The sequence below is a fragment of the Manis pentadactyla genome, chromosome 4 (genome assembly GCF_030020395.1).
Source record: "Manis pentadactyla isolate mManPen7 chromosome 4, mManPen7.hap1, whole genome shotgun sequence".
NCBI lineage: Eukaryota > Metazoa > Chordata > Mammalia > Pholidota > Manidae > Manis > Manis pentadactyla.
This window is the reverse complement of record NC_080022.1, coordinates 154,637,163-154,654,076: the sequence shown is the minus strand read 5'-3', so window position 1 is coordinate 154,654,076 and position 16,914 is coordinate 154,637,163. Positions and strand designations below refer to the sequence as shown.

The 16,914-nt window shown below is 37.8% G+C and overlaps 1 protein-coding gene across 1 annotated transcript in view; it reads left to right on the top strand.

Moving 5' to 3' along the window:
• The first annotated feature begins 7,855 nt into the window (after nt 1-7,855).
• APPBP2 (amyloid beta precursor protein binding protein 2) overlaps nt 7,856-16,914 on the top strand; it is a 64,574-nt gene continuing 55,515 nt past the window's right edge. Inside the window, exon 1 of the mRNA XM_036911111.2 lies at nt 7,856-8,309. Coding sequence (XP_036767006.1) covers nt 8,172-8,309 — 138 coding nt within the window. The 5' untranslated portion in view covers nt 7,856-8,171. The remainder of the gene's footprint in view (nt 8,310-16,914) is intronic.

The following is a 16,914-nucleotide window of genomic DNA, read 5'->3' as shown; positions in this document are numbered from 1 at the left end:
ATTAGCTGAGATCCAACTAATTTTAGGCAAACCACAACAAACAGAGAAAGAAAGAATAAAAAAAATAATAAAAAGGCTCAGCAAACAGTCAGATAACATCAGTGAATCCCTGAAGCCTCCACCATCTCCCTTGCTTTCTTGCTCTGGGAAGTGTCTTCACTTTTAGGCCTATTCCTTACCCAGGCATCTCACCAGGATAAAGCCTGCCAGCAGAACACTGCAACCTTGGAGTGGGAGGCCTGACTCAGAGGAATCTGAACAGCGCAGTGACTGATACCATTCTGAGGAGTGCAAACCACCTATCAGCAGAGACTCTTTTTTTCCTTAAGTAGTATGATAGCAAAATAAAAATGATGCTGAAAAGGCATTTGACAAAATTCAACATCCATTCATGATAAAAAACCCTCAACAAAATGGGTGTAAAAAGTACGTATCTCAACATATAAAGACTGTATATGACAAATCCACAGCTAATGTCACACTCAATGGTGAAAAGCTGAAAGCTTTTCCTCTAAGATCAGAAACAAGACAAGGATGCCCACTCTCACCACTTTTATTCAAAATACTACTGGAGGTCCTTGCCATGGCATCATAGCAGTTCAAGAGATAGAAGGCATCCAAATTGGTAAGGAAGAAGTCAAACTGTCCCTGTTTGCAGATGACATGATATATATATAAAACCCTAAAGACTCCACCAAAAAAACTATTGGAATGCATAACTGGTTCAGCAAAGTTGCAAGATACAAAATCAATAGAGAGAAATCTGTTGCATTCCTATATAATAACAAAGAAATAGCAGAAAGAGAAATCAGGAAAACAATTACCTTGACAATTGCATCAAAAAGAATAAAATACCTAGGAATAAGCCTAACCAAGGAGGTGAAAGATCTAAACTCTGAAAACTATAAGACACTCATGAGAGAAATTAAAGAAGACACAAATAAATGGATATCTACCCCATGCCAATGGATACGAAGAATTAATAATGCCAAAATGGCCATGATGCTATTCTTTTTGTTAAAGTGCATGACATTGATTGATTTTCAAAAACTGTACCATTCTTGCATCCCTGGAATAAATCCTACTTGGTCATGGTGGATGATTCTTTTCATGTATTTTAAAATTTGGTTTGCTAGTATTTTGTTGAGGATTTTTGCATCTGTGTTTATTAGGGATATTAGTCTAAAATTTTCTTTTTTCATAGTGTCTTTGTCTGCTTTTGGTGTTAGAGTGATGCTGTCCTCATAGAATGGGTATGGAAGTATTCCCTCCTATGTTTTGGAATAGTTTAAGAATGGGTATTAGCTCTTTTTTACATGTTTGGTAGAATTCAGCTGTGAGGCCATCTGGTCCTCGTATTTTGTTTTTTGAGAGTTTCTTAATTACCAATTCCATTTTGTTTTGGTAATTGGGTCTGTTCACATTTTCTGTTTCTTTCTGGGTCTGCCTTGCAAGGTTGTATTTTTAGGAATTTTTCCATTTCTCCTAGATTGTACAATTTATTGGCATATAATTTTTCATAGAATTCTCTAATAATTCTTTGTATTTCTGTGTTATCCACTGTGATTATTCCTTTTTCATTTCTGATTTTGTTTATTGGTGTTCCCTCTCTTTTTTTCTTGATAGTTCTGGCTAGGGGTTTGTCTATTTTGTTTATTTTCTCAAAGAACCAACTCTTGGTTTTGATGCCAAAAGTAGTTACAAATTCAATGCAATCTTTATCAAAATAGCAATCGCATTTTTCAGTGAATGAGAGCAAATAATCTCAAAATTTATATGGAAACACAAAATACCCTGAGGAGCCAGAAGGGAATGGCATGAAATATTTAATGTATTGAAACTAAAGGAACTTCAACCAAGAATCCTCCACCCAGAAAGAATATCATTCAAATTTGAAATAGAGATTAAAAGTTTCCCAGATAAACAAAGGCTGAAGGAATTTATAACCACTAAACTGACGTTACAGGATATGTTAAAGGGACTTCTGTAGATAGAAATGTTCTTAAGCCTAAATAGTTTTCTCCAGTGAAAATAAACCTATAGTAAATGTGGTAGACCAACTACAAGCCAATCAACAACAAAATTAAAACAAAACAACAGTAGTAACACCAATCATAAACAAAATCAGTCAAGGATACACAAAAAGTGCAGTTTATGACATCTGAAACATACAGTGTGGAGAAGAAGAAGAAGAAGAAGAAGAAGAAATATACTTTTAGATTGTGCTTGAAACGGAGCAATCATCAATTTAATATAGACTGTTATATAGTTGGGAAGCTATCCATGAACTTTATGGTAACCACAAACCTAAAGCATAAAAAAGATACACAGAGAGTTAAAAAAGAGAAATCAAATCACAGCACTAAAGAAAACCAAAAAATAACAAGAGTAGAATATAAGAGAGGAAGAAAAGAACAGAGAGGAGCAACAAAAACAACCAGAAAACAATTAATAAAATGGCAATAAGTACATACCTATCAATAATTACCTTAAATGTAAATGGACTGAATGCACCAATCAGAAGACATAGGGTAGGATGACTATTATAAAAAAATGGAAAATAACATGTGTTAGGATGTGGAGAAATTGGAACCCTTGTGCACTGTTGTTGGAGTATACAATGTACAGCTGATGTGGAAAGTTTCGCAGTTCCTCAAAAAGTTAAACATACAATTACCATATGATCCAGCAATCCACTTCTAGGAATACTCAAAAGCAATGAAAACAGGGACTCAAAGAGATGTTTACATACCTATATTCATAGTAGCATTATTCACAATTGCCAAAAGGTGGAAACAACCCAACTGGCCATAGACAGATGAATAGATAGACAACTGTGTTATATACATATAATGGAATATTATTCAATCTTACAAAGGAATGAAGTTCTGATACATGGTACAACATGGATGAACGTTGGAAACACACTCTACATGAAATAAGCCAGAGACAAAAGGATAAATACTGTAGGATTCCATTTAACGAGGTACTTAGAATAGGTGAGCTCGTATAGACATAAAGTAGGTTAAAGGTTATCAGAGGAAAGGGAGAAGGTGGAAATGGAGAATTTTTGCTTAATGGGTACTGAGTTTTTGTTTGGGGTAATGAAAAAGTTCTGGAAATGGGTAGTGGTGATAGTTGCAGAACACTGTTAATGTACTTAGTGCCAATGCATTGTACATTTAAAAATGGTTAAAATAGAAAATTTTGTTATGTATGTTTTAGCACAATTTTTAAAAAAGAAACAAAATATTTAAAAGTGTTTTTGAAATTTTGAGTTTAAAGGAAGTAAATATTTTGAAATGTAGCAACAGTGTGTTGTTTCCCCCTAAAGAGAGGTAGGATTAATCATTCATTAATCCAATTACTGAATGCTCATCTTATATCTGTGCTAGCCTTGGCTTCTGAAATACACACTATCTTTTGTCTGGTCCTCAAAATGTTTATGGGTGGTTGGGGAGTTAAAGCATCCACATATGATAAAAATAAATTACAACATAAGACATCATTATAATAGATATTTCAGGGCAGATTGTAGATGTGATCTCTTTTTGAATTCACATTATTTCTCTTTTTTAAATATATTCTCTTGTTTTAACTATAGTCAAGGTTTTCTTTTTTCACTCTTAAAATCTAAGTCTGCCTAGGTATCTTATTTAGATCCATCATCCTTAAAAAAATTAAAAAGTGGATCCAAAGTCCTCAATATCTTGTTAAACTCAGTAAACGGTCTCACCGTATATTTTGTTTTCTAAGTTAAATGTCTGTGTCATTTGTATATTTTAACTAAAATGTCTAGTGGGGAGTTGGAAGTGGATGGGATGCTCATGAGTTATATGACTATATCACTTTGCATATACTTTATCTTATTCCTATTTTCTCTCATTGAAAAAAAGTCATAACTTTTCACTATGACAAAGAACAACTTTGTTTCACAATTTTCCATGTATTTTTTACATTCTAATAATTAGAAAATTTCCCAGAAATTGGAAGTGTAGTATCAAGGTAAAATGAGCCCACTTATGTAAATCTGTTTGTTATTTTCCCATGAACTTTATTGCAACTAAAAATACTTTTGAGAACTGACCTATTTTGGAACTGTTATAATACTATTACATCTAAATTAACTCATTATCTCCTTTTCAGTACTCCCATAATATCCTGTGCAAACTCTTATCAGTATTTCTCACACTGCATTGTTGTTATTGATTACATGTTTGTCTTTTCAAGAATGACCTTTACGCCTTTATTCCACATCTTGGACCAGCATTAGCACCACAAATACAAAACCACTCAGACCTTCCAGGCTGATTCTCTATTTTTGATTGTCAGGGTAAGTAGGCTGACTGTATCCAGGGCAGGTTCCAAGTGACCTTCCTCAAAGTAAGAACTGGCAAATGATAGGGTACATTTTCCTCTGCTTCTTAAGAACAAATGGGGGTATTATGTATGTTAATGAGGACAATAAATATCAAGAATAGGGGAAGCATCCTAGTAGATAGCAATATGGATTAATTTTGGAGATAGAATGCTGTGTGTAGCAAGCAGGGTGAATTTAAAGCTGCCGTGACAAGAGGGACAGTAACTCTGAACATGTCCAGGAAATTCGTTTAAGTTTTCCGTGAATACAGGTTATGGTACTGAGGGATGAGAATTGAGCTGGATTTCTATCTGCACTGTTTCCCCAAGTGAGAACTTATTGGTAAAGCCCTTTTCTGTTTTTTGGTGATTGCAAGTCATAGGAACCAGTCATTTTGTTTATGTCTGGTATCGCAAGTGTTCCTTGATGACCCTATTTAGGAGGTCCATATGATTGTTCATCTGTGGTTGATAGGTGTTGAATATGTGGATATAGACACGGAGGGCTCTGAAAACGACTCTTCAAATTAAGGACAAAAATCAGTCTCCATTCTCACAGTCTATGGTTAGGAAGTTCACTCTTAGAACTAGTGTAGCAGAGCCATTGTTAGAAAAATTGTTAAAAATTGTCCAATGTAGGTATTACTTTCATAACTGAATTCGTATGCTCAGTAACATGTGGCCCTGAGAGGGAATAGGTTCAATATGGAGTCTAAGGTGATGGGTTCCTGGGCACTTTAGGGGATTGGAATGGCGTGCTCCAGTGATCTATTGTGGCATAACAAATCACTCCAACCCTAGTGATATAAATAAACAACCACTTTACTAGGCTCCTGTGGGCCACGAACTCAGAGCAGAGCAGGGATGCTTGTCTCAGTTCCATGATGCTTGAGCCCTCATCTGGGAGGGTGATTCAAGTGTCTTGGAGTTGGAATCATCTGTCAGTTTCTTCGCTGAAATAACCAGTACTTGAGCTGGATGACTCAAAGGCTGCACTCAGCTGTGACTGTTGACTAGATTGCTTCTCCATGTGGCTTAGGCTTTCTGGAAGCGGGGTGTCCTCAAGGTAATTCATCTTTTTACATGGTGGACAGGAATCCAAGAGTATTCCAGAGAACAAGGCGGACTCTTGGAGAGTCCTTTTTCTGATGACCTAGCATCACTTCTGCTGTACTCCATTTTTCAAAGCACACATATTCCAACCAGCTTCAAGAGGAAGGTACTTAGACCCCACATCTGATAAAGGAAGAAACTGCAGTTTTTAAAATGGTCACAATGTGTACTGCCTCTTAGGATTCTCAGAATTCCTTCTGGACCAGGTTCATATCTCATACAGCTCTGAACAGTGCAAGCCTTCTGCCAAATTTGAGGCTATCAGTAGTTAAGGCTTAAAGAGAGTCTGGTGAACTGCAGCGGGATCTTTGTGATACAAGGGATCTGTCCACCAAAATGTATAGATGGCTATGACAGTTTAGCAGGCCTCTTCTGTTTTTACCCTTCTAGAGCTGGGAGTACATAGTTCTGGCACTTCTTCCAGCTCTGCTGGTCATACATGGCTACTGTCTTCTTTCTGACACACAAATCTGATCCTTTTACATCCCTGCCTACAAAAATCTTTTAAGGAGTTCTTGTCATCTCCAAGATAAAGTCTAAGGCTATTAGCATCACATATAACTCCTCTGTGATCTGGCCTTGACCACTGAAAACTCAGATGGCTATGCTATTATCCAAAATATGAAAGGCAGTATTTATATAATTACTGATTCAAATCCCAGCTCTGCTGGGACTCGTTCTTTTCCTAGGGTACAAGGTCTCAGTTGAGGCTGGTGTACAACAAAAATGGCCTAGTTTCCACTCATTTCTCTGCTAATTTTTGAGCTGCCTAAGCCTGCAGATGGGTTCTAGTTCTGGAGTCAGTGTTCTTTGACCTTTGGTCCTTTGCCAGCCCATTGATCCTGACTCCTCCAACCCTCCTGATGAATTGTTTCTCAGAGGTCTTGTCCTTTTGGGCAGTGTTTCTGCTCTTAAGGCCTCCCAGTCTATCACACATTTTAATAACTTTCACTCTCAAACAATGAAGAAAGAAGTAAGATACCCTTTTGTCCATAGAGACTCCTCTGTCTATATACAGTTTTGGATGTCTAACTATGCCCAGCAGCATCTAAAGACCATAGAGCAATCAATAAGTGTGTCTGATACAACTTAAACTGTTTATAGGACCTGAGCCCAGTTCCTGATTCAGGCAAATGTCCTAGATCATCTGCATTCAATTTCAGGGGATTCATGGATCCCTTGAGGTAGGGTTGCTGGATAAGATGCCCAGTTAAATCTGAATTTTAGTTGAACGATGAAGAGCTTTTTAGTGTAAGTTTGTCCCATGCTATATTTGCATGGATAGTTACGTATTTCTGTGGGAAGAGGTCCAAATAGTCTCAAAAGGTCTGTGTCAAAGAACTCCTGATGCACGATTTGCTGGAGTGATGGTGTGCTTGAGTGACTTGGAAAACTATTGCATATAACAATACTTTAAGAACTCTGTTGTTTATCTGAAATTCAAATGTAAGTGGGTATTTATTTTTTTTACTTGCTAAGTCTGGCAACCCTTTCTTAAGGTCAATCACAGCTTTCCTAGTTCATGGATTATAGAGTAAGAACTGGTATAGACTAAGGACTAAGTGTGTTTCTTTTTTACCAGATTATTTAACCCTTTAACACTGAAATACCAAGGTGAACTGGAAGAACCACTTCCAATCCCTTTATCTCTAAATGTTAGGACATTATTATCATTACTGTCTACAGGTTTTATATTTACAGAGTGGCTATGAGATTGACAGTGTCACCAATTATGGCCAGTTATTTCCTTGTAAATTCCTAGAGCAGAAAGATGTTGTATAAAGTTCTTGCAGTTGCAGACTTGGAAAGTTAAGTTATATAAACAGCAGATGTTCAGGATGAGGAAGGAAGAGAGCTGAAACAACTACCCTCAATTATTCAACAATCCCCTGGGGTCAGGACTAGAACTATAGGAGAAAATTGAAATCATCATTTCTATTTTACCATTAAGTCCTATGACGGCCACATTTTAGCTCTTTTCCTCTCACCACTATTTGTAATTCCACAGTCAGGCTAACGTTCCTAGGCAGTTCTTCTACAGCAAGATTTTTCTTTCTTTCTTTCTTTTCTAAATTCTGTTTGGAAAAGAAAACATGGTAAAAAGTTTAAACAGTGGGAATGATTATACAATGAAAAGCAGGTCTCCCTTCCCTCCTGACCCCAATGCAGGATTTGTTGAAGGGACTGATGCGCCTAGTGACTCGGGAACGGCAGGTAAAAACTCAGAATAACTCGTCCCAGGGCAAAAGGTCTCCCCACGCACCGAACCCCGGACCCCTTGGAAAGAAAGTACGTCCCCTGTGGAAAGATCACTGCTCTTGCCTTCCCAAGTTTTTCTCCTGCCGCATTCCTTCCCTCCAGCGCGTCGGCGCCCACTGACGTCACGACGCCGCACACGCAGTCCCGCCCCTGCAGAGATCGGCGCTGGGACGGAACCTGGGTTTCTCTCAAACCCGGAGTGGGAGGCCGCGGCTGGGTTCCCTTTGCTCCCCGCGCGTGTGCTTACCCGGGCCTGCGTCCGCCGCCGCTGCCCACAGCTCGCCGGTGAGGAGGCAGGGCGGCCGCGCCTTTCTTCCGCGGGCCCGCGTGGCTGCTGCCGCCCCTCCGAATCCTCCGGGGCCGCAGAGGAGTTCGCTACGGAGGGAGGCGGGGGCCTTCGGGAGGAGGAGGCGGAGGAGGCGGAGGAGGAGGGAAGGAAGATGGCGGCGGTGGAACTAGAGTGGATCCCAGAGACTCTCTATAACACCGCCATCTCCGCTGTCGTGGACAACTACATCCGTTCCCGGCGAGACATCCGCTCCTTGCCCGAGAACATCCAGTTCGACGTTTACTACAAGGTACGGACCGTGGGCCTGTCTCTGCTCTCCTGCCGCAACCGTGGGGCCGCACCCCCTTCCACGTCTGCGGAGCCCTTCGGTTAACCCCTCACCCCTCGGAGCAGGATCGCCTCCCGAGACATCTGGTGTGGTCTCGGGGTTGCCAGGATAGAAATATCCTGCCTCCGGGTCCTGTCTCTCAGGTTCTCGGGCCTCGATTGGTATCTTCCTAAAGTGTCTGCCCCCCTTTTGGTGTTCCTCCTGCACTGTAGCACCCCTGGGTAGGCATTTTGCGTGGACTTTCTCTGTTGCGCCCGTCCCACTCAGTCCTTCCCTTCTAGCCGGTGTCGTCTAGATATTTCTTATCTCTCTTTCCAGTTGTCAGCATCAGCTGAACTTTTTGCCCCGCCAGCCACCCCCTTCCTACTTCCCTTGCCGCCCTCCTAAGTATTTTTTTCTGCTTCGTTTTCCTTCGTTTCTCCTTTCTTAGCCAAATCGAGAGGTAGTTGAATTATTGTAGTCTTGTGCCTTATTCGCACATTCCTTAAAGCTTTGGTTGTTATTTATACTTGGGGATGATTTGAGGTGTTTATTAATATGGGAGTGGTGATAAACTATTTGAAAGGAAGGTAAAAAAATCTTTCCTGAAAGAAAAAATAGTTTGGAATTTAAATTACTTTCATGTATTTGAAAGTTGCAATGCTGCAGCGTTCCTAAATTGCTCCCTTTCAAAAATCTGAATAGAAAGTATCCAAGTTACTCTCCAAGGAGTTTCAAGGGTAAGTGTCTTCAGACGTGGACAATTTTTTGCAGTGTTTGGAGAGGGAGGAGAACTTTATGGACTTGGAGCCTCCCTTTTCCTCTTCCCCCACATTTGAATGTGAACAGTGGATTTATTATTTAGTACCCCCTGCCTTGAATAGGGTAGATAATTCCTGTCCTTCAGTAGCCACTCATGCAAAATTTGACCAGAAGTAGAATGTGATTTACTTTTTTAGATCTGAAATACTTCCTCTTGGTTTGCAGATTGGCTGGAACACTGTGAACTGATATTTAACAGATTTGTATATTCTTATATATATATGGTGTTTTATGGCAGTTTTATTGGAAAGATTGCCCACCTTCTCCACCCCAGCATATTTTTTCAGAAAGCAGCTGACTTGCAGCATTCTACTAAATCCAGCTGCTTTACAACACTTCTAACAATGAAAATGTGGGGTTTTTTCTCTCCCCTAAATATTTGGAGAAGATTGATTTTGGTCATTCATATTACTGTGGGGGTGCGGGGTCGAGGGTGTAGAGGAAACTTTCCTTCATTCCAGATCCCTTTGATGCGTTGATTTATTTTTGTGTATATCTAAGGAATTTTGTGTATTTAAGATTTATTACTCCCAAAGAAGAATGAGTTAGATTAGTTTTTCGCAATTTGGGAAACTGCAGCTTTGTGTGTGTGCTAACTGTGATTAAATCTTAATGTAATCTTTAACACTTTTTAGAGAAAATCATTGGAAATTTAATCGAAGTATATTTAGTAGTTGAATTCTCTCAAAATACTCGGCTATTTTCTAGTAACTTTTGCTTCTAATTGAAGCTTTTCATTTGAAGAAGATTATTATTGGTGTGAACAGATGGTGCTTTTGTTACATTTTCTGTTTCACATAATTCACAGTTTTAATATTGCTTCTTTTTGGTACACTTGTCCTTAATAGTTGTATGTCTTTTGGGAGTATGGCACTTCCACTGAGAAGGAAGGTATTTAACAGTTAAAGGTGACTGCAACCGTGTTAATGCTTTTACACATGTTGTCTTGTTTTAAGCCTCAAAATTAAACTGTAAAGTAGGGTATAACCCTGTGTTAAAAGTGAGAAAGTTAAGTAATTTAGTCAAAGTCTCATAGCTAGTATTTAATTCTTAAATTCATTGCTTTCGGAAAGCTTTTGCATCTTTAGGTAGTAGATCATTTTGATGGAAGACACTGTAGAACTAATGTTTGATGAGATCTTGAGGTAGAGTGAAAGTCAATGCCTGGAACTTGTGACTTTAATGGAAATACAAGAAGGAATTTTTCTTGCTTTTAAACACTGTATCAACGCATAAATATAAGATACTCAGACCCTGCCCAATTTGTGAAAAATTTAAGAGGCTTATTATTTACAGTTCCCAATTTTCTCCAATTTAGAGCCAAGGAGAAACTCATAATCAGATCCTTCAGCAGTCCCAACTTCCATCAGTAGGCATAGTCAGAGATAAAATTGTAGTATTTATGGAACCAAAAATTCCTCCATCCCTTTTGATTGTTTTACTTTAGTGTCACTATTAATTTTGTCAGCTTCCGGTGAAGGCACTCAAAGCTTTAAGAGATAGGGTTTGTGGAACGAATGAGGGTGATAAAGTAGGTACGCTGACTACTCCCTAAGAAAGGAAGAGAGGTGTTGAAACAGAAAGGGTGAAATGTGAAGGGATTTTTTTTCTTTTTAAAGAATGGAAAACGTTAGAATGTATTGGTTGGCTAAATGGCAGAAGCCAAGAGAATTAGAAGTTGAATATACAAATAAGGTGGGAAATAAATTGTGGAGTAGAGTCCCCGAGCAGGAGCATTAATTAATGAGTCTTGCCCCTTCCTTCACTGTGGATAAATCAAGATACGAGTCTTAAATCGGAGTTAGGGAAGGAATACTTCTTCCTTTAAGATCAGATGGGAAGAGAGACATGAAATATCAATATAAGTTTGCAAAAAATGGTGGTCACAAATAAGGAGGTAAGATCATCTGCTGAGAACAAGGGATAGAAATGGTAGCTTTTACGTAGGAAGGCTAAACTGAAGTTGAAAATGACTGCTGAGGTATATAGGAAGAGAAGTTCGCCAAAAATAAGTTTAAAAAAAAGTCGACAGGTAGTAAGGATAGTTCAGTGCAAATCAGTACCCTACAAAATAATGTCCGAATCTAAATGGTTTTCTTCCCAGGGACTTTCAACAATCTGATAGTAGAAATGAGTAAGATGAATAAAAGGAATTGTAAAATTGTATCCCAGGTGAAAGCAACTAGAGCTAGAACACAGGGCTGGGTTCTTTTAAGAAGAAAGGCTATGACCTTTTTTTTAAAACTACTGAATTGCCCATTATGTATCCTGTTCCACTTATAAATAAAATTTTGCCATAGAGTTAAGTTTTGGCTAGGTCAAGTTTTCAGTAATGTGTTCTATTTCTGTTTTCAGTCTTAAACTGAATGATTTTGTTTTTTATTATTATTTTGAGTCTCATTCTGAAAACCATATGAATTAATGTGTGATTTAGTATTAAGAGTTTTTTCTGTGTATATTTCTGTTGTATAGCTGTGTACAGACTAAAACTCTGAAAATCTTTTGAAATTGGCTGTTAACAAGTTGAAGAAAATTCTTACAACATGTTTGACAGCCAAAGAATTAATATCTTTTCATGTAAAGAGCTCTTACGACAGTGAAACTTTATGGGGGAGGAACATAAAAGAACATAAATATCCAGCCATACCATCTATCTGGATGAGAAGGTGTAAGTAATGTTATAAATATGTCAACTTACCTCAGTTAAAGCTGTGAATTTATCACAACGTGAATCAGACTCTCAGAATTTTATTGGGTATAAGAAACTAATTAAATACGAAGTTCATCTGGAGGAATTAATTACATGAGAATGAGCCAAGGAAACTTTGAAGATGCACAATACTTAGAGATGTGCATTATAAGATAGTCATATTTTAAAACAGTGTAGCACTGTCACAATAACAGCACAGAGAATTTGATTTCTAGAACATTGTAGACAGTTTAGATAGAAACCAAAGCATATTTAAGAATTCATGATATGATCAAGTTAGGAGGTATTGCCACATTTTAAATAAATGGGGAAAATATCCAAAAACACCTTGGGGAGCTGACTATTTGGAGAAAAAGGCCTCAACTTCACACTTTATACCAAAATGAATATCAGGTGAATTAAATATTTATGTATTTTTTCTTTTTATGAATTAAAATTTTAAATTGGCAAATAAAATCATTAAAATATTAGATAAATTATAGGGTCAGTATCTTGCAGTGGAAAATGACTGAAATTTCCTCTTTAAAGAAACTATTTTTAGGGTAATTTACAAATTTAAATAATGTCAAATATAAAAATAAGTAATGTAAAAGGTGAAATCATCTGTTATTCATCTTGCCAATACTGTAATGCCATCTTGGCATGGAGAAGGCTTTTCTAAGCATGAAACCAAAACCCTGGAGGAAAAAAAGAAATTAATACTTTTCTTTTTTTTGGTTGCATTAATCTACAATTACATGAGGAACATTATGTTTACTAGACTCCCCCCATCACCAAGTCCCCACCACAAACCCCATTACAGTCACTGCCCATCAGCGTAGTAAGATGCTGTAGAATCACTACTTGTCTTCTCTGTGTTGCACAGCCCTCCCCGTGCCTCTCCCCCGCACATTATACATGCTAATTGTAATGCCCCCTTTCTTTCCCTCCCCCCTTATCCCTCCCTTCCCACCCATCCTCCCCAGTCCCTTTCCCTTTGGTAACTGGTAGTCCATTCTTGGGTTCTGTGATTCTTCTGTTTTGTTCCTTCACTTTTTTTCTTTGTTCTTATACTCCACATATGAGTGAAATCATGTGATACTTGTCTTCTCTGCCTGGCTTATTTCACTGAGCATAATACCCTCTAGCTCCATCCATGTTGTTGTAAATGGTAGGATTTGTTTTCTTCTTATGACGGAATAATATTCCATTGTGTATATGTACCACATCTACTTTATCCATTCATCTACTGATAGACACTTAAGTTGCTTCCATTTCTTGGCTATTGTAAATAGTGCTGCGATAAACATAGGGGTGCATATGTCTTTTTGAGACTGGGCTTCTGCATTCTTAGGGTAAATTCTTAGAAGTGAAATTCCTGGGTCAAATGGTATGTCTATTTTGAGCTTTCTGAGGAACCTCCATACTGCTTTCCACAATGGTTGAACTAATTTACATTCCCATCAGCAGTGTAGGAGGGTTCCCCTTTCTCCACAACCTCGTCAACATTTGTTGTTGTTTGTCTTTTGGATGGTGGTGATCCTTACTGGTGTGAGGTGATACCTCGTTGTGGTTTTAATTTGCATTTCTCTGATGACTAGCGATGTGGAGCATCTTTTCATGTGTCTGTTGGCCATCTGAATTTCTTTTTTGGAGAACGGTCTGTTCAGTTCCTCTGACCATTTTTTTATTGGATTATTTGCTTTTTGTTGAGGTGCCTGAGCTCTTTATATATTTTGGATGTCAACCCTCTATTGGATCTGTCATTTATGAATATATTCTCTCATACTGTAGGATACCTTTTTGTTCTATTGATGGTGTCCTTTGCTGTACAGAAGCTTTTCAGCTTGATATAGTCCCACTTGTTCATTTTTGCTTTTGTTTCCCTTGCCCAGGGAGATATGTTCATGAAGAAGCTGCTCATGTTTATGTCCAAGAGATTTTTGCTATTTTTTTTTCTAAGAGTTTTATGGTTTCATGACTTACATTCAGGTCTTTGATCCATTTTGATTTACTTTTGTGTATGGGATTAGACAGTGATCCAGTTTCATTCTCTTACATGTAGCTTTCCAGTTTTGCCAGCACCATCTGTTGAAGAGACTGTCATTTCCCCATTGTATGTCCATCGCTCCTTTATCATATATTAATTGACCATATATGTTTGGGTTAATGTCTGGAGTCTCAATTCTGTTCCACTGGTCTGTGGCTCTGTTCTTGTGCCAGTACCAAATTGTCTTGATTACTGTGGCTTTGTAGTAGAGCTTGAAGTTGGGGAGCAAGATCCCTCCCACTTTATTCTTCCTTCTCAGGATTGCTTTGGCTATTCGGGGTCTTTGGTGTTTCCATATGAATTTTTTAACTTTTTGTTCTAGTTCATTGAAGAATGTTGTTGGTAATTTGATAGGAATTGCATCAAATCTGTATGCTGCTTTGGGCAGATGGCCATTTTGACAATATTAATTCTTCCTAGCCAAGAGCATAGGATGAGTTTCCATTTGCTAGTGTCCTCTTTATTTCTCTTAAGAGTGTCTTACAGTTTTCAGTGTATAGATCATTCACTTCCTTGGTTAGGTTTATTCCTAGGTATTTTATTCTTTTTGATGCAATTGTGAATGGAATTGTTTTCCTGATTTCTCTTTCTATTAGTTCATTGTTAGTGTATAGGAAAGCCACAGATTTCTGTTTGTTAATTTTGTATCCTGCAACTTTGCTGTATTTCAATATCAGTTCTAGTAGTTTTGGAGTGGAGTCTTTAGGGTTTTTTATGTACAATATCATGTCATCTGAAAACAGTGACAGTTTAACTTCTTTACCAATTTGGATTCCTTGTAGTTCTTTGTTTTGTCTAATTGCCGTGGCTAGGACCTCCACTATGTTGAATAACAGTGGGGAGAGTGGGCATCCCTGTCTTGTTCCTGATCTCAGAGGAAAAGCTTTCTGCTTCTCACTGTTCAGTTATGATGTTGGCCATGGGCTTATAAATATGGCCTTTATTATGTTGAGGTACTTGCCCTCTGTACCCATTGTGTTGAGAGTTTTTATCATGAATGGATGTTGAATTTTGTCAAATGCTTTTTCAGCATGTATGGAGATGATCATGTGGTTTTTGTCTTTCTTTTTGTTAATGTGGTGGATGATGTTGATGGATTTTCTAATGTTGTACCATCCTTGCATCCCTGGGATGAATCCCACTTTGTCATGGTGTATGATCCTTTTGATGTATTTTTGAATTTGGTTTGCTAATATTTTGTTGAGTATTTTTGTGTCTATGTTCATCGGGGATATTGGACTGTAATTTTCTTTTTTGGTGGGGTTTTTGCCTGGTTTTGGTATTAGTGTGATGTTGGCTTCATAGAATGAGTTTGGGAGTATTTCCTCCTCTTCTGTTTTCTGGAAAACTTTAAGGAGAATGGGTATTATGTCTTCTCTGTATGTCTGATAAAACTCTCCGGTAAATCCATCTGGCCCGGGAGTTTTGCTCTTGGGTAGTTTTTTGATTACTGCTTCAATTTCGTTGCTGGTGATTGGTTTGTTTAACTTTTGTGTTCCTTCCTTGGTCAGTCTTGGAAGGTTGTATTTTTCTAGGAAGTTGTCCATTTCTTCTAGGTTTTCCAGTTTCTAAGCATATAGGTTTTCATAGTATTCTCTAATAATTCTTTGTATTTCTGTGTGGTCTGTCGTGATTTTTCCTTTCTCGTTTCTGATTTTGTTGATGTGTGTTGATTCTCTTTTTTTCTTAATAAGCTTGGCCAAAGGCTTATCTATTTTGTTTATTTTCCCAAAGAACCAGCTCTTGGTTTCATTGATTTTTTTTCTATTGTTTTATTCTTAATTTTATTTATTTCTTCTCTGATCTTTATTAAGTCTCTCCTTCTGCTGACTTTAGGCCTCATTTGTTCTTCTTTTTCCAATTTTGATAATTGTGACATTAGGCTATTCCTTTGGGATTGTTCTTCCTTCTTTAAATATGCCTGGATTGCTATATACTTTCCTCTTAAGACTGCTTTTGCTGCGTCCCACAGAAGTTGGGGCTTTGTGCTGTTGTTGTCATTTGTTTCCATATATTGCTTGATGTTTATTTTAATTTGGTCATTGATCCATTGATTATTTAGGAGCATGTTGTTAAGCCTCCATGTGTTTGTGAGCCTTTCTGCTTTCTTTTTACAATTTAGTTCTAGTTTTATTCCTTTGTGGTCTCAAAAGTTGGTTGGTAGAATTTCAATCTTTTGTAATTTACTGAGGCTCTTTTTGTGGCCTAGTATGTGGTCTATTCTGGAGAATGTTCCATGTGCATTTGAGAAGAATGTGTATCCTGCTGCTTTTGGGTGTAGGGTTCTATAGATGTCTATTAGGTCCATCTGTTCTAGTGTGTTGTTCAGTGCCTCTGTGTCCTTACTTATTTTTTGTCTAGTGGATCTATCCTTTGGAGTGAGCGGTGTGTTGAATTCTCCTAAAATGAGTGCATTGCATTCTATTTCCTCCTTTAGTTCTGTTAGTATTTGTTTCACATATGCTGGTGCTCCTGTGTTGGGTGCATATATGTTTATAATGGTTATATCCTCTTGTTGGATTGACCCCTTTATCATTATGTAATGTCCTTCTTTATCTCTTGTTACTTTCTTTGTTATGAAGTCTATTTTGTCTGATCCTAGTACTGCAACACCTGCTTTTTTCTCCCTGTTGTTTGCATGGAATATCTTTTTCCATCCCTTGACTTTTAGTCTGTGCATGTCTTTGGGTTTGAGGTGAGTCTCTTATAAACAGCATATGGATGGGTCTTGCTTTTTTATCCATTCTGTTACTCTGTGTCTTTTGATTGGTGCATTCAGTCCATTTACATTTAGAGTGATTATTGAAAGATATGTACTTACTGCCATTGCAGGCTTTAGATTTGTGGTTACCAAAGGTTCAAGGTTAGCTTCTTTAGTATCTTACTGCCTAACTTAACTCGTTTATTGAGCTATTATTAACATTGTCTGGTGATTCTTTATTTCTCTCCCTTCTTATTCCTCCTCCTCCATTCTTTATATGCTGGGTGTTTTATTCTGTGCTCTTTTGTGTTTCCTTTAACTGCTT